Here is a 23,333-nt window from a genome sequence, read left to right on the forward strand (position 1 = left end):
TCTCTCCCAGGGTTTTATTTCGTCAGTGGCCTGCTGTATGCCTGCCCTGCTGAATCACTGCTATCCCCTTCCACTCTTCATAGCTCAGTCTCTTCCCACTCCATGGGAGCGATCCATAACAATCCTTGGCAATCTGTGTGAATCTGGTACAGATGTAGGCTTAAGAGCTGGGATCACAGAGTCCAGGGGTTTGGTATATTTGTCAAGAGAGGCAGGAGGATACATCCAGCGCTCATACCGAAGTCTTGCACAAATGTGGACATACAAGAGTCTAGACTGCAAATATGCCTCTCAGTTAAGTGTGTATGTATAAAAACAAGCACGAACTTCACCAAATTAAAAAAAAAGTATGTGAGCTTTTCACCTTAAATATTAAAAAACAGAGAGGGAGCCTCTGAATTTTACCATTCATGTATACATTTACTAAGCCAAAGGAGTTTGATCACGTCATGGTATGTTACTATAGCACATGAGATCCCTTCTCTTCAACTTTGCTAACAATGGTTATTTTAATTACTTTTTTGTTTTTTTTCCTTTTGAGCTTAAACAAATTAACTCTTTCAACATTTCCCCACGAAAGGCTCTTTTGTGGTCCTGTCCTTTCCTTTCCTTTCTCCGTTCCCTTCCTCTTTCCTTTCCTTTCCTTATTTTCTTACAGTACAAAACAAATGTTTCACAGACATGTAAACATAACCATCATGGAAATTAAACTGCACCTAAAATTAACTTTATTGTGTTATGGACGTTTTGTTAGATTTATATCCTGTTAGATGTATTTCGGCTCAGTGACTCCTTCAATGGAAGTTATTAACGGCACCTGCACTGCAGTAGTGCCTGGAGGCCCTGGTGAGGGTTAAGGGCCTTCTGTGCGTGGTGCTGTACAAATACTTCAGTGTAACTAACACTGAGGTCCCTGGTAAGAATGGCATTCACTGATCTGATTCACTATAACCCTCTTTGCTTCCCTCTGGTCAGTGGTGACCCTCACAGATTATAGGAGCTGAAGGAAAACTCTAGGAGTTGGCATTCAACTACTACTGAAGAGAAGAGAAATGTTACTAGGGGTCAATCCTGATGTCTGCAGCCCTGTGAGTAAAGCTTCTCACACTCACGGGAATGCTCATACAATTAAGAAACTCCTGTGGGAAAAGTCTGCTGGCTTGAGTCCTTGGATGACTGAACTCCAAGAAAGCACGTGAAAAAAAGCAAACTGGTTCCTTTTCTCTAGTAATTCTCAGTATAATTCTAAGAGAAAAAGGGACAGGGTCAGTTGCTTGGTTTCAGCATTTCGAATGTCTTGAGTTCTGATCCCCAAATTAAAGAAGTCTCTCTGCTTTGCCTTGGGTTACTGTAATCAGGCCTAGAAAAGTCTGTTGGACACTCTTAGTCATCAGGAGGCAGTGGCTTGCCACTACAGCATCAGGGCGTCTGTTATATGGTGCGAAGGCTGCATCCTAGGCAGGAATTCTGAAAATTGTGTGCAGTCAACAGCAGAAATTATTTTGAAACCACTTCAGAGCAATTGCAATTTAAATAATGATTTTAACTTGACATTTGAGGTGAAAAAAAAGAAGGATTACAAGAAATAAATAGCAAAGAAACAACGTCCCTGCACAAACATAATATATTCCTGCCTATGAAGCACCCTTTGCAAGTTATTGCCCTTTAGGTTATGTCAGATGTTTAGATGAACCCTTTAGAGCTAAAATACAGTACTCTGAAATGAGGTTAGAAAAATTTAAAAAATGGGAATTGTGTACAATGCTCTCTTCAAAACAAACTTCCCACTGGGGTAGCCTAGGAGTACGAGGCCTCAATAGACATAGAGCCGATCTGAGATGGCTGCCGGCATGTGTGTCATGATCTGCATGCGCAGCCACCAGTAGTAATCCATGGGGTGGTAGCGGGTGTAGGGGGTCGTGGAGGTGAGTGCATGGGCAACGCTCTCAATGACCGGCGAGGTGTCTGTCGAGCCGCTGTTGCAGTACGTCTCCATCTTGCTGACCTGCTCGTCGAAGTACTTCCTGCCGTAGTCTTTGCGCACTATCTCAGGGAGCTCGTCCCACATTTTGTCGGCTATGGCTTTGATCCGCTCGGGGCTGTACAGGTTGGTGGCAGCTATGAAGTTGCCAGGCTCCACGATGCTGACCATCACCCCCTGGGGCTGCATTTCGTACCGCAGGCAGTCGGAGAAGGCTTCCACGCCAAACTTGGTGATGCAGTACGGCGAGCGGGCAGGACTGCCCATCCGACCCATCATGCTACTGATGTTCACTACACGACCTAGGCAGAGGCCAGGTAGAGCACAGATGAGCTGAGATGCACAGAGCAGATACCTGACACAAACCTCCCACCAGATTCCTGAACGTGCATCCACCCCTCCCTGCATATCCCTAAGAGCTGCCTGGCAGACCTGCTGATGGCTCTATCGGTGCATTCCCGCCCTATGCACCAGCCTTCAGGCAGGAGAACAAGCCCACCGCAGGGTGCTCCCTGGCTCGTTGTACAGGGCACAGGCAGACAGTGACACACAAAGCGCGGTGCTATGGGGAACACGGAAGAGGCTGGACAGAACCTGCATGGTGGGAAACTGGATTGCTCAGCAGCAATCAGGACTGAGCCCAGACAAGAGGAAGCAGCATCAAAGAAAACCTCTGGCACCAAGACTGAGCTTGTTTATTTGCAAGGCTAAGGTACGATATCCAGGAGCCCCGTGGTAGCTTATAGCATCTGCCTCTCAAAGGTGCATAGCTTGCTCCTGTACCACAAATGGAAAAAGCAGCCTAAATCCACTGCATCCTTCTCTATGTGACAGCTGGATTATGGCTTCGGGCACAGAGCTGGGTCTTTCCTCCTCTCTCATTTTGGTAGGGGAGCGCTGGTAGGAGACTGGATGCTGCAGTCTAACCAGAGTCTGCATTTCCTCTCAGTGCTCTATGCTGAGTTACATTAGAAAGAGGAACCTCGACCACAGAAGCAGATACCTTCTCATGGTGGAGAAATGCTCCCTGGGCCACATATAGTAAAAAAAATATACTTGTTTAGTCAGGTAGTTGGCCCCAGTACAAGAACAATTTTGCATTTTTATGCTGAGGCCTATGTGAACTCCAGAGCCATTGTGCCTATGCTTTGGGTCACGTTCTGTCTGTAAAGGTACAAAGGTGGCCAGTGGTGCAGAGAGAAGTGTAGTAGACCTTTTGGTCTCTATCACAGTAAGACACGGGGCAGGGCAAGGGACCTGCTCCACCGAGTGAAAGTCAGGAGGAAATCACTCACCCTTTGACCTCCGGATGAGCGGGAGGAAAGCCTTGGTGGTTCGCACAGTGCCCCACAGGTTCACTTCAGCTACCTCCATGTAGGTGTCCATGCTGGTGAACTCTACTTCCCCAAACGTGGAGATCCCAGCGTTGTTAACCAGCCCCCAGAGCCCTACAAGATAAAACCAAACAGAAAGTTTTCCCTCTATGAGACTAATGAGATCAGCTTGCAAAAGGCCTGGTTAATAGATAATTGAACCAGAAAGCTCTTCATTAAGACCTGTAATTATGACAACCAGATAGAAGAGAACCCAGAGCAAACCTTAGTCTCCTGAGCAAATATAACCACAATCAAAATCTGTTTGTACTGCCCAACACTGCAGCCACAAAATACTGTGAGTACAGTGAAATTCTGAAACAGCAAACAGAGAATTTCAGCTTGTCTAAGCTGTTCTCCTTGATATTCTCTTTTTAAAATTCTCATTTTTAAAAGCAGCAAAATACACTCTCTAAATGCAAATAATAAGAACAGAAAAGACCTTGTAAGAAACAAAATTCTTTTGGTGTAAAATCTCGTGTTACCATAAGATTTAGAATGTCTGCAATACTGGTGAGGGGGATATGGACATGGGTGAGCCTGCCATGGCCTCTCCCTTTTATTCTGCTCTAAGCAAGATATGAACAGAAGCTATCAACTCATTTGCCAATGAAAACAAAGTTTAGAAAGGAATTTGGAATAAAATGAACTCACTGCATATATTTTCTAATTGCACAGGAAACAGACTGAGAAAGGTCTGGGTTGGCATCTCTCTGCTTTTTATAAAATCTTACTGTTAGCTGTTGACTGACTGTGTCTAGATCTATCTTCTCAGAAGCAGCCCAGAGAAAGCAACGTCCTCTTGGCCTATGCTTGAGAATACAGGGCTGGAAAACTTTATAAAGAAGAAATGTACACATAAAAATAAATATTAAAAAAAGTAAAGGAAATAGGTTTTTGCAAAATCCAAAATAAAAAATTACTGGCTGTTCTGTTTGTGAACAACGTTCAGGTGCTGAAGTGGGACGCTCCTTAAGGAGAAAAACGTAGGTCACCAAAGGGTGGAAAGGTTTTAGGAATGCATGAGCAACTGGAATTTTCATAGTACCAGAGCAGATTTTGCTGTCCTCACATCAGAATGAGGCAGACATGCTAAGAAAGATAGGTACAGCTACCCCTGCAACTATTAAATGTATAATATATGGTAATATTTACCATAGCATTAATAATAGTCAGCTTCATAAGAAATCCTTTTGAAAACATCTCCATTTCCTTTGTTTTTTGAAAGTATAGGGGAGACACTTTGGTTGCTAATCCACAACCTTTGGGCACTGGCCAGGTCTTATGACATAACGGGGGTTGCAATAAACCTCAGTTCACAGGATTAAAGCACTCATCCCAGGGCCTTGAAGCAACGCCCCAATTTCTGCTTATGTCCCTACGGGAGCCAGTGCAGAAAAAAGCCGAGTCCTTTTTTTTGTTGTTGCTTGTTTGTTTGCAGATGTTGTCTTAAGGTGCAAGTGGGAAGCTGCTTTCTGATATCGCACATTTAAACAGGCCATTTGCTCTGCACTGCTGCTCCTCAGAGCTTTTTGCCCTTCAATGTATTGCTCAGCTTCTGAAGTGTGCCCTGAAAACGCTCTCGGTGCCCAGCTGAGGGAGCTCTTGTCACCTATCTTTGTGTGCCCTTACAGACTGTGGGATACGCCTACCTTTCTCTGGGTCCTCCAGGCTGCTATTCACATGCTCCACTGCTCGGTCCACTTCTTTGCTGTCACAGACATTGAGCTGCACAGTTCTCATTCGGTCACTCTTCATGTTGTCCAGATCCTTGGAGCCACCATCTCCCTTGTCCTAGAGGGGAAGAAAGAGCTGGTTTGAATCTGGCCAAGGAACTTGTGTAGAAGACCAAGCATGTATCAACTGCCAAATCAAGCAAAAGAAGAGTGCGCAGGGCAATCGGAATGATCAGGACAGTCCTGCAGTTCAAAAGGGCACAGACACGGCTGTTCCTGCAGAAGAACACCGTTCCTTGAGCAGCTCCATCTGACCATCGGCCCTGCCATCAAGTCAGCTGCTACAAACTGCTGCAGCAACCAAGAAAGCAGGCGAAGCTGGATCTGCCCAGCAAGGTAACTGCTGCCCAGTACAAGCTCTGAGATCAAGCTGTGATCCACTGCCACGGGTGCCATGGTCACTTTTGCCTGTGCACGGGGCACAACAAACAGTGTGGCGGTGGTAACGGTATAAAATAGCTGGTGAGTGAGTGGCTGCCCATGTACATTGCATGTGCTTCTCAGTCACATCGCCAGCCCTGGGAGTGACAGCCTTGTAAGAGGGATTGCCTGCCCACTGCTCTCTCGCTTCAGCTGATCCGTGCACACAGCTTCTGCCGCCTGGAAACACACCTACTGCCTGGAAACACACCTACTGCCTCCGGCCGACTCCTGCAGGGCGCAGTTACCAGGTGGCTGGCCAGCTCGCCTGCTGGTAAGTTCCCAGGAGGCTTTTCCAGCACTGCTCTCTTCTCCTGCCCCCTCCATGAGCTGTTTCTCACACCTCTTTCCCATCTCCACTCTTTTTTTCGCAGCTCAGAGCAACAGTTTCCCCCAGTACACGCATACCTACTCACAGTCCAGCCCTGTAACTGCACCTGACCCCTCAGACACCTTTCCCATGGGCCAGATACTGCTAGCAACAAGGCTGCCATGCCCAGAGCTACCTGCTGCGGTGGTCCTGCAGCCTAACCTGGCTATGGTGCTAAGAGGACACATACACACAATATTAGTATGAATTTGCAACTATCCCTGAATTGCTTTCAGACTGCCCACTTGCCTCCTCAGAGAGCCCACGTCAGGTAGCCCACTTTAGATACCACACTGTGCCCATACAAGAGTGGCCATACACATTGCTCCGTCTCTGGGCCACCTTATCTTCCAAAACACCTTCTCCTGGATCCTCTTGTTCCTGGGCTTATCTGCTGTGCTCACACACAGGACCCTGAAGCTCACTGGCTGGGGTACCTGGTGTCTCCTCTATCTTCTTCTCCACCCTTCCTTATTCCAAAGCAGACCGTTAATACTGGTTAGTGCTGGTCCTTAAGAGACGGCATTTACTGCATTCTCCTCACACAGAAGCATTTCACATACAAAATGGAGCCATTAGAAGTCCCATGCATAGCTTTATGGCGTTTGGTTTTATGGTGAACAAAAACAACTTCATGCTAAGTTCGTTGCTCACTCAAACCCACTTTGGTGCTGAAGTCAGCGTGTATGGCAAAGCACTGGAAAGCACACAAACGGCCCAAAAAGGGGAATAGGGAAAAAAGGGAATAAGTTGCCAAAAGGGAGTCAGCAAATGTAAGCATACAAGTCCCTTGGAATCAGCAGATAGAGCTAAAAGGAGAACAGCAAAGCCAACGTGCTTCCTCCTCCAGTGCCAGGTCTGTGAGGTGCTATGAAGTCACCTGCCAGAGAAGAAAACTCCACGAGCCACCATGTGGGCACAAGGTGGAAAAAGCACGTGTCTCAACTTCTCAAAAGTTTTGGCAAAAGATGTGCAGCAGTGGACTTGACTCTTAAGTATCCAATTCTCCTTGTATGGCCAGGTCTCTGGGCCACAGAAGCGCACCAGCATCAGAGGCCTCATAAAGCTTTGCTGGAAATTTCACAGCATCCTCTTCCTCCTCCCTCACAGAGCCGGCTCTGCAAGCCACCATCCCTCCTGCCTCCCCCCACCCACAGCCAGGTGCTTGGAGAGGACTCCCTGGGGCTGGGATCCTGACCCAAGAGACGGACTCCAGCCATTCACCCAGGCCCACAGGGTCATCCCCTCGGCTCTTCACAAAGGGCAGAAGGGTGGTGTTTCAGCCAGGTACCCCATGACTGCATCATGTTCTCCTGGCACAGGGCACAGCCCATCCCTCGACCCCTGGGCCCCCACACAGCACTGGAAGGGCCTCCTCATGCGTCCACAGACCCCATGGCAAGAGGACCCAGCTCTCATATATTTAAAAAGCAGACCACTGCCTCATCTTCCTCTTTTCATGGTCGCTCTCATGGCCCTCAGCTTGGATCTCTATCACTGTGTCCTTGAAGACACGTCACACCCTGTGGCTCTCAGCACTCTTTTGGGCCCTCCAGGAACTTGCCTGCATGCTGGGCTGCTCAGATAACCTCTGCCTTCTCATTCCCCTGCAAGCTCCGAGAGGCCTGAGCACACACAGCAAAGCAAACAGGGATTCCATGACACTCCTGACAGCCATGACAAACACCACATATGTCCACTGGTAACAGATACTGCTGGAAAAATACCTTCTTCATCTCGTGTCAGCTGGCTCCTGCAGCTATTAATCACAGAGGAAAAATAAGACAGCTGCAGTGTGATTGTTCATCGGATCCAGTCTACTACTGTCTTTTGGCAATGAAGCATCAACACTCACCGATACATTTGTTGGTGAAAATGTTAGGAACAAACAGTGTGAAATAGCACTTAGCACAGATGCATCCTTGGGGTCCCCTTAGTCACGACTCCAAACACCTCCCAGGTCTCCTTCAGCAAAAACCAGCCAGGTGCTCAGGATCTGGCCACTCTAGGAAACCCTTCCTCATGAAGGGACAGCACTGCACATATGTTTTATCTGCAAGGAGAGCGCACTCCCTGGGGACACAATGTTGGAGTATGTTTCTGATGTGCAGCTGTGCTCTGAAAAGCAGTCACATGAAAATAATACTCAAGTTTCATACTCATTTCCTCTCAGTGAGGGCTAGGTCAAATATATCCAGTTTACAAGCAAAATGTGATGCTTCTTATTTCCACCTCTAGTTCCATCTAGAACCTAAAAACAGACTGAACATTTTCTGTCCCTAAAATCAGTACCAACAATAACACTGACCAGAATTCTCTTTGTTTTTTTCTGATGAGACCTATGGCTTAAAGACAAGTCAGCTCAGTCTCTTGGAGTTTAGTTCTACAGGGCTAAGAACTTTTTTTTTTTTCCATAAAGTATATGACCTGAAGACACAGGGTAGGCCAACCAGTTGACTAGGGAGCTTTGGCATTTTTATAGTGTTTTTCTGATGACAGTTGCTGTCACCAGTCTTGCCATGGTCACACAAATTTTGGAACATGGAACATGAATCCAGCTAAAAAAAACACAACACAACAAAAACCAGTGACAACACAAAGATTTTTGGTGATTCTTGGAGAGGAAACAAATGTTGATCAAAGCTAAAAGGACTTCTGTCACCTGCTTTGTTTCAGTTTATGCTGAAATTGTCAGAGGCCATGATTTTCCACTAACATGCTTGCAGTAGCATGTGTATTGAAGACAACAAAATGGAAGGGAGGTTTCAGCAACAGTTAAACGCATGCTCACTGAAAATCAGGTCTTTCTGGCAGCTCAGACTGAGGAAGTGAAATACAGAAGTAACCCTGTAGCTCCGAAATTTTGGACTACTGTCAACATACAGGCAGGCAGTTATTCTGAGCAGTGGTCTTTAAGTCTCAATGTTATCATCTCTTCTAATGTTGACTTTTAGTTACAAAAGCAGAGTAAAAATATCTGCCAAAAAAGCAGCCTTCTACTCTCCCTCTTCTCAATACCTTTGGAAAAGCAGCAGTTTATAGAAAGTATCTTGTTCTACTGTGAAGCCTGTAGAGGGAGCCCAGGTTAAAAAAATATAGCCTTGACCCAAGGCTGAGACACCACAAGGGGATGGAGCTATCTGAACACAAGTTTCTCATTTGAAAAAAATGTGGCAGAAAGAAACTAATAATTTAAGCAAAACTTTGTAATAATGGAAATACTAACATCGGAAAGAGTATTGATAACACTTTAAAAAAAAAAAAAAAACACCTGACAAAGTCTCTTTAAATAATATAACTATTCAGGACACATTTGTAGTGATAAGCAAGCTAAAAGATTTGGATCAAAGTAACTGACCCACCCCAGGATATCCTGAGGAGTAGGTTTGCTTCCGTCAGGAAATGGCAATGCTGCTGAAAATGTGCCAGTGTTTCATAAGGAAAGGCTAAAGCTCTCTGTTATTCACCATGATGAGGCATCTCTGACTGCTCTTCGAGAGTATATCAACAACTGCACCACTAAGCTACTTGTGGCCTGAATCTGCTCTCAGTTGCACTAGTGGGACTTCATCACCTTCACAGCGAGTTCAGTGTGCACCCTCAATGCACACTACAGCATGGCTGTATTCACGTATATAGAAAGCAATGCTTGTACCACATCCTATAATATCACTGGTGGCTTGCTGGATGTCATAATTAATCAAAATAAAATCTGAATAATTATGTATAGCCTATAAACTCAGATGTGGGGTTCTAGTTGATTGGATTTGGAATAGACCAGAGTGTTGTAACAAATAACCTTTCCAAGCACTGCAGTCCTGGTTATGGTCTAGACCAGATAACGCTCTATGAAATTCAAGCACCTGTGCCTTTCCCTTTGGGCTGCCAACAACCCTCCCTCTCCTTGGCAAGATGCTCTGCAGAGTGGAGATGAAAGACTGGATTTGTGTGTCTGTTCACATGCCGCAGTCGAAGAACAAAGTTTTTGGTTTTCCTACCTTTTGCAGGCAGCCAGCGTAAACAATGAAGCCTTTGGCATGCAGGTGCTTGGCCAAGGCAAATCCGAACCCTGAGTCACAACCTGTTATCAGCACAGCTCTACTGCCAATCTGCAAAACAAAACAAAACAATGCGCTGGAATTGAGCACTCAAAATCGGTGACTTGCAGTACACAGAACAAAACCATGTCCTTGGCCAGGAGCAGTCTGTTCCAGGGACATTTTCTACGCTCATTGCCAGCTACTGCCACCCAGAGCCTCCTGAAGACAAGAAACAGGTTCTAGCACCTCCGGCAAACAACTTTCAAGGCAAAGAGACCAAACTATCACTCTCTGGCAGTTCACATCCATCGTGAAATCTGAAAATATACCAGACAGTTCCCAAGAAATGATTTTTCTTCAACAGCAACTGCTCCTACTGTTCTGTGCCTTGCAGCCTGTAAGGTGTGGGGAAGATAGGTTGACTGAAAAAAGGCGGTCTGTTAACCTTACTGACTGCTCATTTATCTTTCTCCCTCTGGTATATAAACCCTCTAGTGCTGTATTTTAAAAGCTAAGCAGAATCAAGGGGATTGCACACTTGAAATTAAGTCCAGTTGGTGATTAGTTTTTTTTTTTTGTCTTCTGATCTTTCTAACTTCTAATTTAAATAGAAGTACACCTCTCTCCTTCTCCAAACCCCTTGCCGTAGCCCAAAGAGAGGCCGCAGTTAAGTGGCATGTTGAGAACTGCACAGTGCATCAAACATCCTAGCAGCAACAGGTGTGCATGCAGCAAGGTGCTGCTGTGGGTGGGATGAGGTAATAACTGTTTGCAATTCATTCCAACTCATCTCTGTTAAAACTAGAAATGGGGCCTTCCACAGGATACACAGGGACTGATCAGTCCCACCTGGCAGTGATGCGAGGGTTGCACCTGAATTCCTTTCAGACTCTGTCCCAGGCTTATGGAGCAAGATGTGCATGCTCTAGCCCTGCTACAGCGCTGAGTTCTGTGCTACACGACAGACAACAGGGCAAAACACCCCCTTTCCTTTTGCTGGGCACTGCTTCTGGCAAGCTACTGCCTTCAAGGAAAAGGCTAATAAAGAAGGGGATCCCTCTCCAGAATAAGATGTGAGTACGCACCAATTTATTTACATGACTTTATACAACCATACTCTGGAAAGAGAGCTTTATTAAGAACCTGTCAAATACCCTCCACTCTAAGGTGGAAGATTTCATCTGCTGTGTGAGTTCCAAAAATAGAAAAAAAAACACTGGTGTGATTGTTTATTTCCATCCTTAGTAGCATGTACCATGTTGCGTCAATGGAAGCTCTGTGCTAGGAAAGAATGCAGAGTATGTTGAAGAGGTCCAGCTCGGAGTCTTTCGGGCGAATAGGAAAGAAGAATTTGGTCACCAGGCTTCGGGGAGTTTAAAGCTCCAGCTCAGTAGAACTGGTTCCCAATCCGGAAACCACAATCACACTCACCTGATCAACCTCACTTGCATAAGAGCGGCTACCCCACGAGGACAAGACAGGGAAGCAAAATCTTTTCACAGGCCTGTTAAAAAAATACAGAACAATCAGGCATGGGACATCTTGTCCATACCCTGGTGCTGCAGCATTACACACGAAAAAGAAAGTGGCGCTACCTTTGTACATGGTGCAGACTGTCACTTGAGAAGACAGAATCTGGACATTTCTTCCTCTGCAATGTCTATGCATTAGATACTCTTAGACAGATCTTATATCTCCTCTTTGCTACTGCTTAAACTAAGAGATACTAGGTCTTTGAGCAGTATCTGCCATGCAGATCTGAAGCTGCTCTGTACAGCATGTCTGACTGAAGTAAATAAAGCGTGTTCACGAATACAGACCAGAGCAAAGCAACAATGCCCTCCAGGTGAGTATCTGTTTATAAAAGCTATGTGACCAGTAGCATCACATTGTCTTAGGCCTTACTGTCATTCATCAAAACCAGGCCTAGACAACACATCAGACTGACCCTGTCCTCCATCCTTGCCAGCCACCTCTCTGGACTATGTCAGCTTTTTCATATTTTGATTTGGGCCCTGACATTGTCCCCTGCCTTCTGGCTTTCCCCTAGACGTGCTGTATTTCAGCTGCTCTCTGGTTCCTCTAACATCTGTCCTTCAATAGATGTTATCTTCCAGGCTGCTCTTCTAAGTGAATTTGCTTAATCACCCACAGTTATCTCCTGCTCAGACATCACAGGCATTCCTAGGGTGACCTGTGCAACACTGAACAGCAATCTGCGGACACTCTGGCCTCTGAGCTGCATTTTCTGCTAGCAGGGCTAAAGACAAGGTCTAACAGCACAACAGCTTTGAAGCAGATGAGAAGGGAGCTGACCTACATACAGGTAATGGTATCCACTCACCTTCCTGCAACAGTTTGGCTCTTTTCCTAACCTTCACTGTCACAAGCTCAATCAACTCTTGAAACAGCAATGGCCAATTTAATTGCTGCAAAGGTCAGACCCCAGACCCAAACTGTCTGTTAACATTACTGACCGGAATCCTGGCTTGGAACTTTTGTCTCAACGCTAAGCTTCTCTGTGTTTTTCAAAGTGCCCAGAAATGTTCATAATGTTTCTTTTAGTTGCATGAAGTTAATTTTTATTTTTCAATGTCACATCTGGTCCTGTTATTTCACTGCAGCACAGTGAACAATTGATTTGCTGCACTCTATTCACAGTAACCCGTGGTGAATAACTGCTTCGTGTTCTTTCTACCTTGACTTGAAGGCAAGGGCATTAAAATAGATGCCAGCTGCTAATCAGCAGGAATGTCATCAGAGGAAACAGCTAAGAAGCATAGATGATGCTAGCCCTCAAGTACACTAATGTACCATGAGCCATTTTTGTCATTCTGCATGACTGAATTCTAGAGACCACAACTGAGGCTTTTAAAATGCACAGATGGTCCACAAATTAAATCTGTCCTTGTAACCACACATTTGCTTTTGTTCAGTTACACTAATAAAAGCAGTTCTCAGCTTGAAGAGTCAAGTACACAAACGTTACCTCAGTGCATTAAGATACTAGTATCATGGTCAACACTATCGTTCAGACAAACAGTTGCATTTCCATTTCAGATTTAGCAGTGTATGGGTACTTCAAAAAACACAAAACTTCGTACCAAGCCCTGAGTACAGGGATCACAAAGTGGAAAAAAAAGAAAGTCTTTTCTGAACTTAATAAAACATTAATTTGAATATTTAAGGCCACAGCAGATAGATTCCTGCTGGTACAGCTTGAGCCTGTTGTGGAGTAGACAGCAGATAAAAGGGTCAACCTGTTTGCATAGGAAATCTCTGATTACTTTGCTATCTTTGCTCTTTATGGCTCTGTCACAGGAGCCATCCTTGGCAGTGATGGTGTCACACACCACTATCAATAGCAGTGGAACAACAACGGAAGTGGCAATTCTTGCTTAGTCCATTAAACTGCTTGTTTACAATTAGCAATACACACACCATTGTTTGGGAACCTTGCTTTAAAGCAAACCCAGTGAAAGTAATCCATTTGCTCTGAATTTGAACTAGTAGGGTTCCCATTATACACTATATATATATATATATTTTTCAGAGCTAGGGGTTAGAATTAAGTAGGCAATTTTCTGCCTATTCATGTTCAGAAGAAAGAGGAAAAAAAAAGAACACCAACGAACAGTTTCATTACCCAACCCAAGTTCCCTTCCATGTCTTCTTCACCATGTTACTTACCTGAAGCCATTCCCTGGGTCCTTGAAATTCAGTTTTTTTACAGAGATGTTCAGGAGAGGCCGGGACAGCTTGGTTGCCAACATGCTTCCAATTAAGACACTCTACCAACAAGACTGTTCTCCCTTAGATCTGCAAGACAAGATAGCACCTCAGCTTTAGTTGCTCAATTATTTTGTAAGTCATGCTGGCTCTAAGTCTTTCAAATAGAAAATCAAGTCCAAAGAACTCATCTTTCCCCCTTGCAGTCCCTCACACCGAGATAAACGACTCAACCTTCAGCCACCTCGAGCTGCCTTTAAATACGGAAAAAGATTACACGTAAACTGACAAGCAGGAAGTAATTTCAAAAAAAAGTCCATTTCTCGTTGTTTAATGCATCCTAAACTACATTATCAGAAACAGCTAAAAAATGAGTTATTTACTCATGCAATATATTATTTCAAGTGAGAAATACAAGATAATTTTCAACTAAAACAGAAGTTCACGCCATGGCTGACATTATGTTACGTGTTCCTAAAGCAATCCCTGGGCTTTATGGCTCTTACAGCCACGTGCTTAAAAATAAATTTCTTTGTAATTAATTGGCTGCTGATACTGGACGATGCACACGGAATGAGTAAAAGTTACTAGGGGAAGAAAATGGCTCAAGAGCAAGAGTGAAGCACAGAAAGTCGACTTCAATCATATCCCCTTTGGATACACCGGATCCAGCGCACACTACGCAAACACACACACACACACACAAAAACATCTCCCCAGCCTAAAGCACAGCCTCCTCCATTACAGCTGAAAAATGCTGCCTAGTTTTGGGGTCTTATTTATGTCTCTGCTGAATTCTGTGCTGCTGCCGTAGCTTCGGGGCCTGCAGAGAAACAGGCCTAAACGAAAAAAAAAAAAAAAAAAAAACCGTCAAATTCCCCAGAAAAAGAGCTGTTGTTGGACAGCAGGCTAGGAAAAGAAAGGTCTAGAAAACTCGATGAAGGCAGATGTGCTGCGCTGCGAGGTGCCGGGGGTCCGGCTGGCCCCAACCCCCGCTGCTGCCCGCCCCGGAGCTCAGCCAGCTGCGGAGGGGGCCCTGGGGGTCTGCGCGCTCCCAGGCAGCCCTTGGCAGGCTGCAGGTGGAGGCAGCGGGGGGGCGAGGGAAGATGTCGGCCGCTGGGGATGTCGGCAGGGAGGGGTCCCGGGGAGCCGAGCCGCGCCTTACCTGGAGCCGGCGGGGGGCTGCGGGGCGCTGCCGCCGTTTGAATGAGGCTGTGCCGGTGCCCCGGGGGCGGGCCGGGGGAAGGGCCGGGCCGGGCGGCGGCGATAGGCTCCGGCCGCCACGGGCTGCGGCCATGCGGGGCACCGCCGGGCTGCTGGCGCTGGGCGCTGCCGCCGGGCTGCTGGCGGGCGGCGGCGGGCGGTGGCTGGGCCGCCTCCTCCGCCTCCTCCTCCTGCCGCCGCTCCGGGCGGTGCGGGCTCGCCGCGCCCTGCCCGTGAGTATGGGGAGGGCGGCTGTCACCCAGCGGGGTCGGCGCCGCGCCCTCGTCTCACGGGGAGCCCGGTGTGGGGAGCCCTGCCCGGCTCTGTAGGGGGTCCTCAGGGGGAGAGGATGGAGAGAGGGGGGCCTGGGACGGACGGAGAGGGGCCTCGGATGGAGGCAGAGGCGGCCCCCGCGGCACAAAATGGCGGCGCGCCTGCGGCGCCGCCACGGTTGCAGTTGGAGCAGCTCCGCACCACAGCGCCGTGCTGGGGGCGATGCCGAAGGCCCTCCCGGGGCCTGAGGGGCTGCTGGGCGGATAAAGGTTTAACGCCGTGAGGGGAGAGAGGGAAAATGAGGTCGGTGAGGGGTGAAATCCCCAGGTTTGGAATGGCGCCTGGAGGTCTGTCAGCTTCTTGCGGGGATTTGACTGGGGCAGCGTTGTCGGTGTTGCTGCAGTGCTGACCTCTGTGCTACTGTAAAACACAGTTTCACACCACAACGTTCATAAAGCAACGAATGCATGGATTTTGGTCCAGCGTTCTAAATTTGGAAGTGAGTGTAAAGGAGAGAAAAAAGCCCCGTGAATAGAACAATTGCATAATCCATTTCCTTTTATACGTTACAAAAATAAATAAAAAATGTCTGGGGTGCTTTCACTGGTTTGGAGTGAACTTGGCTCTTGCTTATGCCCCAAATAGCTTCTGCAGGCACCAGAGAGGATCTAAAAGTGGACGTGTTTTGTTCTAGGAGCTCCAGCTCTGTCCTGCCTGCCCTGAAGTTGGCAGAAAACACTTCTGACCTGTTTGCAGCCTCCTGCTCCGCTGCTCTCCTGTGCTCTGCTCCTGTGACACCTCCATCCTATCTGCATTTGTGTCATGGGAAACAAAGGGAGAGGGGAATATCTGCGTGAGGGTAGCATTATGGCTCTCTCCAGAGATTCAAGGAGCAGTTACGTGTCTCCTTGTCATGAAGATGATGGATGGTACACTAGTTGGCCGCTAGCCTTTGGCTTGGAAGGCCTTTCAGCTATGACAGCTTGTGCCGAACTTCTTGCGCTTAAAATTTCCTGTACAACTTTTCCCTCTGAAAGTTCATTGTGCTGGAACAGAGGTGGTGGTGTGCTTATGCACTGTAACCAGGCAATACATGCTGTCCAGAATTGCAGGAAATCAATAATACAGAGATTCCTGCAGCAAGTGAATCTTGTGTCTGGGGGATGCTCTGCAGCCAAGGATTTTTGTATGTTGGGAAAATACCTTCTTTCAGTTTGAGTGTTTTCAGTTTGTTTTCCTCAAATTGAAAGCTTCAGATTCCCAACTCTGGAAATAAAGAACAAGCCAAGTTTACTATGTAACTGTTTGTTCTTATCTTCAAATTAACCTACCTGATCAAAAAAAAAAAAAAAAAACAACCAAAAAACAGTTAAGGGAGGTCATCAAAGGGAACAGGATTCAGAAAATAATGTGGCACAGAGTGGAAAAGGATCAAGTCCGGGCAAGTGTGGTGGGTTCCCAAATCCTCAGGAAGACTGAGGCTGACAAACTAGCTTTGCTTTCCTTAGCCCCTATTGCCATAAGTGTGTGTAATTTGCATAGGTCATCTGCTTGAGTAAAATAGGTTCTACTGATTAACAAAACAAATGTACACCCAGTAGGAAAAGCTGGTGGAGTGTATGCGTCTGAGCTGGCTGCAGGCTGAAACCAGTCTGCCTCGCTGGAGCTATTTGAACTGTGGGAAACGTGTTTTACTGGTAAAGTGCCACAGATCACAGGCAATGATACAGACATTAGCCTAATGTTACCCTAACAAGGTGCCACAGCAGCACCTCCAACACAAGGTTTTATTCCACACTCTTAGCTGGTCTCCTGTGTGCTAACAACATTGTACAGTTTTCTTTGTAGTGTTCCCTTAGACCACTGTAGGACCTGGTGAGTGAGGCACCTGAAATTCCGTAAAACATTGATTAACATCACTGTGGTGCCAGCTGTGAGAGGTGGGAGCCATTCCTCTGCCTGCACGATAGTCACCTTTTTCTGTGTCACCACGGTGTCAAGCTGTAAGCTGCAGATTGACCCTTATCAAACTCCAGGAGCGAGGCCTATTAGGCCTTATCTCAGGCGCTTTCAAAGGGTGAGGATGGTCAGGCTTTTCCGCGTTCAGAGTTTTTTTTTTGTGATAGGATCTCTTTGGGTGCGTACCTTGGCAATGGGTTCGCTCCCTGTTCTCGTCTCTGGAAGGTCTCTGTCCACCAGGCACGTCACAAAGATGAGGGCAGCTACAGGTAGATCTGTTAGATCCCTTGGGTTTTCTATGGATGCTTGTTAGTGCTGCTGGGACCTCGGTCTGTTATGTACCATGTTATTGTAGTCACATGTTTTATTACCAGCAATTAGAATAATAACAAGTAATCACCAGAACTTTCAATACTGTAAGTTGTTGCTCACTTTTCTTCTCCTTATAGACAGCTGAGGAGATGATTTTTTTCCATGTCCTCATTTTTGTATACATTTTGGTATTTGGGTTGTTGTGTTTGTTGTTGTTGTTGTTTTTTATACCAGAGAAAACAAACCAACTGCTGAGAGCTAAAATTAGATGCAGACACAACCACAACCCAGCCATTTATAGATAGGTCTTCCTTTATTACCTGCACGTGAGTGAGCTCTGTCCCTCTCAGACCTGCTGATGACAGCTGACTACAGCTGAGGGTTGTGCATCTTATCCATTTGCCTGTTCTGGCCTTTGGAAATGATCACATCTCTTTATCTCTTGCTCAGTTCCTCTGCTTTCTGGAAGTCCCGCTCCTTCAAGGTTCAGAGACAAAGGGTGTAGGGAGGTAAGGCAGAGGAAAAAGTCCAATCTTTTCTTCTGTAAGTGCCAGGTTGCTGAATTAATGTGGGAAGTGACCTTGGCAGATCTGTGATCTGGTTTGTCATTGATCCTCATGTATCTTGGAGCTGTGTCACTGTAAATTAAATGAAGGTTGACCACTATAGTTAATTCTCACTTACCTTTTGTCCTTTAGCTGTAGCTACCTTTAGAGCTTCAGTAGAACTAGCCTGTATGTAGGTGCTTTTGGCATGAATATAGGAATCGGTATTTGTGTGACATGCTGTGGGTGTTCATATGATAAATGAGGGAGAGACTTTTGATCTGTTCATTTCAACTTCACATTATGAGTCTCCTTTGAAACAATAACTTCAGTGTGAGATATCGGACAGGACAGGGTGTAGCTCATTTGCCTGTTGCTGTCTGCCTGCTTGGGCTCATTTTGAGTATGTGCAGTAACTGATCGCTATCGCCCTGCAATTATTCCTTATTGCCGTTTCACTACCAGACGTCAGCAGAATGAGAGATCAGAGCATTGGTAATTACCCCGTTTCTGTCTGAAACAGGAGCTGGGCAAGATGGTACAGTTCGTACATAAGTAGTGTAAAATACAAACGTTCATGTTCTAGATGTTGTTAATACAGTAATGGAGAATATTAGCTGCAGATATCGCCATAGAGATGGAAGTGACCTCACTTCCTTATTGCATTCTCTAGATATTTATTGCTGTATCACGTTACTGCCTTACAGACAGGGTTTCAGTTTGGAGCAGTCCGAAACACTGCAGCTGGATGGCTGCAAGTTGGGCTAAATGTTACGAGGTCCTTGCTTCACAGTTGTGGTGAGGAAAGGGGGAGAACGATGGCTTTCAAGCAAGGGTAAATGTGCAATGTTTTGGTACAGAATCCTATTCAGGATTTTGGATTCTGTTTTCAGAACTATCATAGGCCTGTTGTGTCAAAGCAGATCTAGTAGAGTAGTATCCTAGCAGAGTAGTATCAGATCTTCTCTTTCAATTCATCTGTCAGTCAAAAGATAACGTAGGAAGGAAAGGAAAGAACTGTAGGATTTGATAAATGGTTCCTGTTAAGAGTGCACTGTTTCAGAAGGAAACATCGCTGCACGTTAAAGCGTGGCATGGAAAGTGGTGCACTGAGCAGGTAGGGTACAGGCAACAGTCACTGCAGCTAAAAGAGCTGCTCTGCACTTCAAGCAGGTGACATGCTGTCATGGTGATGTTTTCTGTGGTGCTCTTTCCTATATGCCTGTGAGCCGATAGGCATATTTTTTAATGTTTCTGTACTGTTTTGGCCACTAATACTTGAAAGAATGAGCTGCTGTTTTAGGTGAGGTGTCAAGGCAACACACGTAGTTACAGACTGGCAATTGAATACATTTAGGATTTCATGGTTGGGAGCTGGTTACGTTTCTACACAGTTATCTTCTCTAAGCTGGTTGACCCAGCCAAAACTCCACTGAAATTGTTGGGTTTAGATTGCCATAAAACAGGTCTGTGGCCATTGTGACTTGTATCTGTGTTCGCCACCGCGCACGGGGAAAGGGAGCTGAGCTACACAGAACTATGACCTGGCTTTGGTTTAGGATATTGCTGCATGCAGAGTGATGCTTGGCCAAAATTATGCATCAGGTCTGAGCTCTCTCTGGACTGGAGGGAGATTATCCCAGCTCTTTTGGACGCATTCTGAGGTGTTTTATAGGGGGTGCCTTTACAAGGGATTTTTACTGCTAATTTGGATCGAACAGCCATTGCTCGGATAGGTAAAGTCAGGTGAGCTCAGTCCCACACAGGGCCCAGATAGCAGCCACATCACCTCCTAGTTGCTCATGGTTCCTTCTAAACACAGGCTGGCCCTGGCTGCAGGGCAATGAGCTGCTCCTTTGTGGCGTAGCTCAGTGCTGCTGGTACCTACACCACTGCATTGTCTGACGGTGTCATGTTATTGTCTTTCTCCATGCAGGTTGAAGGGAAGGCGGTGCTCGTAACAGGCTGTGACAAAGGTTTTGGACATGCCTTGGCTAAACAGCTCCATGCAAAGGGATTTACTGTTTTCGCTGGATGTTTGCTAGCGGTGAGTAGTAACATTGATCAAAATTCTTCCGTGACTGGAGAAAAATGCTTCTCAAGTAACAGCCTCTTCATCTGTGGCTTCCATTCACCCTAGTCCAAGACCTGTGGGAGGTACAGTGGGCATGGATCTTTATATCTCTTTGCTTCATTGGCGTGCTACATCTTGTCATTCCTGTAATTCCGAGCTCTTCAGGGCAGAGACTGTCAGCTGCATGTCTGTACAGTAGCTTGCACAGTAGGGTGCAAGGTTCCAGTTCACTTCTGGAAGCCTCTCAGCAATAATGCAACACACGCAATAAATCTGATGGTCCAAGAGTGCTATGGCACCATGGCTTCTTGTCTTTCCATGTGTCTCCATTGCTGTCACTTTCCTTTGGGGACACTCTCCTCAAACTCGTCTCCAAGCCACCTCTCCTGCCTCGTTGCTCTTCAGCAGCAAGAGTGTTTTCTTTCCAGTATTGCCAATTGCTATCTGTCTTAATGGATACTTTACATCCTTATTCCAGCGTCTCATTTCTCAGATATTTTTTCTTCTCCTTCAGTGCAAGTGCTACTTTTGCTGTTTTGCAGGGATTGAGCACCCAATTTGATAAATGTTCTTTAAAAAGTGCTCTTAAGCTTGTGTGTTGATACGATAATTCTATCGCAACTCTGGGCTATCAGTTATCTGCTCATGGAGATAAATGCTGTTTTCTACTCTGACTTTCGTGCTTCTAAAGCACCTAACACATCAGCACAAACACAGAAGACCTGGGAAGGAAAAGTGATTTAGTTTCCTTTCCTTTTATCTTGGCTTAAGGAAGTAGTTAAGTTTAAGTATTGGCAATGTAAAAATCATGGCTTTTAGTGCTAACGAATGACATGAAAGAGTGTATCTTGTATCTTTTTGCTTTACTTTGTATTACTTTTCAATGGACTAGAAGCTATTTGAAGATGGCAGTTCTAGCTCAGGTGCTCAGAGTGATGACCAGAGATGCTTGAAAATTGTGGAGGGCAAGAATAACAAAAAAGAAGGTGGTCCTCCTTGCTGGTGTGATCTCAGCGGAGGTTACGTTCTTCCCCCACACCAGCAGGGAAAGTTATTATCAGCTGACATATTGTGTAACTTGAGAGCAAGCAAGTCCTGTTGGAAGGTTGCCATTGTTTGGAAATTTCCATACGGAGGCTCTGTAAATCCTTCAGTAATCACGTCACTTGCTCCTTTGGGGTATCTGTCTCGGTGGTGATAGCAAGTCAGGCGTTCACTTCGCACAGCAGCAGGTGTAAGGAACAGAAAGGAGAGGGGACAGAGTGGTTCTGAGAAGGCTATTTCAGAAAGCAGCACACTAGTGCACAAAAGAGAGGGTCAGACTCTATTTGAAGCCACAAAGAAACTAAGTGCATCCAATGTAAGCCCTGTTTGTTCATTTTATTGCCAAAAATAAATTTACTCCTTGATCACAGGTTATTACCTATTCCCAAACTGGCCTGGCAGCTCTGGTCTGGCAGCTTCTTACTCAGACAATTAATTTCTTTTTTTTTTTTTTTTTTGTGATCCCTACTTAAATTCTGTGTGGAAGTGGAAAATGCATCAGCAATCCTAGCTGCTTTGCAGGTACTTTCAAGATGTTGTCTAAGCACTCGATCTTGAAGAGGTGGAGTGGAAGAATGTGATTTTTCTTGTTCTGTATTTAATAAATGTATGAAATACCAGGATTCAGTGCCCCAGGATTTCACCCGTGAGTGGTTTGTTGTTTTTGTTGTCCTGTCTGGCTTGTTAGTGTTTTATCTCTGTTTATCACCTGTTAGGTGCATCTGAAGGAGATGGTCTGGTGGCAACATAATTACCTGGATAGCTGTTGCTGAAGTGACACAGCTGAATGCTTTCTGCAGTTCTTGGGGCAGGCAGCATCCTCATGGAACAGCCTTGTGGATTAGATGGTTGATGGGGAAGAAAGTCCTAGGAATTTCAACTTTGATGAGCAGGAGCTTACTGAAAACCTAATGGCAGAATGTGCTTGAGATGAAAGGCTATAAATCTAGAACTGACTGCTCCAAGAAAAAAAAAAAAAGCATATAGTCACTGTAGAAAGGGGTGATGAGTCCAAAAGAAGCAGGAAACAACAGTAAAGGCAGGGAGCTGTTAGGTCAGATCACTTGTGGAGAATAAGGTCTGAGCATATGAGCGATTACTGCTGGTAAGTGAAGCTGTGCACACGCAGTGTGGCCGAGGATGCAGCTACCCTGTGGTAATTGGCAGTGTGCATGTAACTGCTCGTGGCAAATGCGAGGAAACTTCCCCTGTCGTGAAAGAAGACTGAGCTGCTGTAGGTTCACTGCGGGGTCAGAGCAGGTATGGGGGCAGTTGTCAAAGAGCAGATGCCAGGCTGTTAGTTCACACATAGTTATTCCGTCTTCACTTACTTGGTGCTTTTATGCTGAGAGTGAAAGGATCCCTGAGGTACTGCTAGTCGCAGAAAGCTCTTACATTAACAGGATGGTACCCTGTCGAGTGCTTAAGGAGTTTTAATGATCATAAAGCCAAAATAAAGTTACACGATGAACAGTACTGAAATTGGTACTGAATACCGAAAGCAGGCTGAAATAGAGCTGGAGATGATCAAGTGCACAAGGGATTTTGTTTAGCAAGGATAAGTAAGTCCCCAGGGGAAGTTCCCATTAATATATTAGAATTAAGGTGGAAAAATGCACAGAGATCAGTTATAGAATAACCTGAAAATAAGAACTACTGAAATAGTCGATCTCTTATTTTCTTTGATCTTATTGCAAGAAGAAAAAATAATTTGTTTTCAGATGCCTACTGACAGCAATTTTCATGAGGAGGTAGGGATGTTTGTTCTGCAGGATGGAAAAGGGGAAGAAGAGGGAATGTTTACATAAATGCGTGTGTTTGAGTTCACCAGGCCTGATTACATAGAATCGAACAGTTCAGTTGGAAGGGACCTTCAAAGACCATCTAGTCCAACTGCCTGACTTCTTCAGGGCTAACCAAAAGTTAAAGCATGCTACTGAGGGCATTATCCAAATGCCTCTTGATCGCTGACAGGCATGGGGCGTCAGCCACCTTTGTAGGAAGCCTGTTCCAGTGTTTGACCACCCTCATGGTAAAGAAATTTTTCCTAATGTACTGAATGTACTAAAGAACATCGAGGGGATAAGCCAAAGTGGTTTCTGTCTCATGGGTGATGTTTTCAGGAACATTTGGAGGCCAGGGTACTTCCAGAGGACTGGAAAAGGGCAGATACTGTACTTGTCTCCCAAAAGGAGACAGAGCTCTGGAATTACCGACCAGGCAGCTCACCTTCAGTGCACGAGATGAAGTTGCAGCACACTGAACTGTCAATTT

The 23,333-nt window shown here is 45.8% G+C and overlaps 2 protein-coding genes across 2 annotated transcripts in view; one reads left to right on the forward strand and one right to left on the reverse strand.

Annotated features, from left to right (window-relative positions):
* On the reverse strand, positions 1-14,967 carry BDH1 (3-hydroxybutyrate dehydrogenase 1). Its single transcript, XM_035544665.2, has 7 exons — positions 14,815-14,967; positions 13,611-13,739; positions 11,352-11,424; positions 9,879-9,989; positions 5,007-5,148; positions 3,277-3,429; positions 1-2,283 (listed from the first exon to the last, which is right to left on the reverse strand). Exons 2-7 carry the CDS (start codon positions 13,691-13,693, stop codon positions 1,814-1,816), a joined length of 1,032 nt encoding a protein of 343 aa, XP_035400558.1. The 5' UTR covers positions 13,694-13,739; positions 14,815-14,967; the 3' UTR covers positions 1-1,813.
* The window catches only part of LOC118247012 (D-beta-hydroxybutyrate dehydrogenase, mitochondrial-like), a 20,595-nt gene continuing 12,097 nt past the window's right edge, over positions 14,836-23,333 (forward strand). Inside the window, exons 1-2 of the mRNA XM_050712533.1 lie at positions 14,836-15,085; positions 19,878-19,988. Coding sequence (XP_050568490.1) covers positions 14,945-15,085; positions 19,878-19,988 — 252 coding nt within the window. The 5' untranslated portion in view covers positions 14,836-14,944. The remainder of the gene's footprint in view (positions 15,086-19,877; positions 19,989-23,333) is intronic.

Source organism: Cygnus atratus, chromosome 9 (genome assembly GCF_013377495.2).
Source record: "Cygnus atratus isolate AKBS03 ecotype Queensland, Australia chromosome 9, CAtr_DNAZoo_HiC_assembly, whole genome shotgun sequence".
Taxonomy (NCBI): Eukaryota; Metazoa; Chordata; class Aves; order Anseriformes; family Anatidae; genus Cygnus; species Cygnus atratus.

What these genes read in the sequence shown, in the direction of transcription:
- BDH1 (XM_035544665.2), bottom strand. Translation starts at nt 13,693, where the DNA reads ATGTTGGCAACCAAGCTGTCCCGGCCTCTCCTGAACATCTCTGTAAAA. An exon ending in GACCCAGGGAATGGCTTCAG is followed by an intron (nt 11,425 to 13,610) that starts GTAAGTAACATG and finishes TTTTTTTAACAG; the next exon opens with GCCTGTGAAAAGATTTTGCT. An exon ending in CCTGGAGGACCCAGAGAAAG is followed by an intron (nt 3,430 to 5,006) that starts GTAGGCGTATCC and finishes TTTATCTTGTAG; the next exon opens with GGCTCTGGGGGCTGGTTAAC.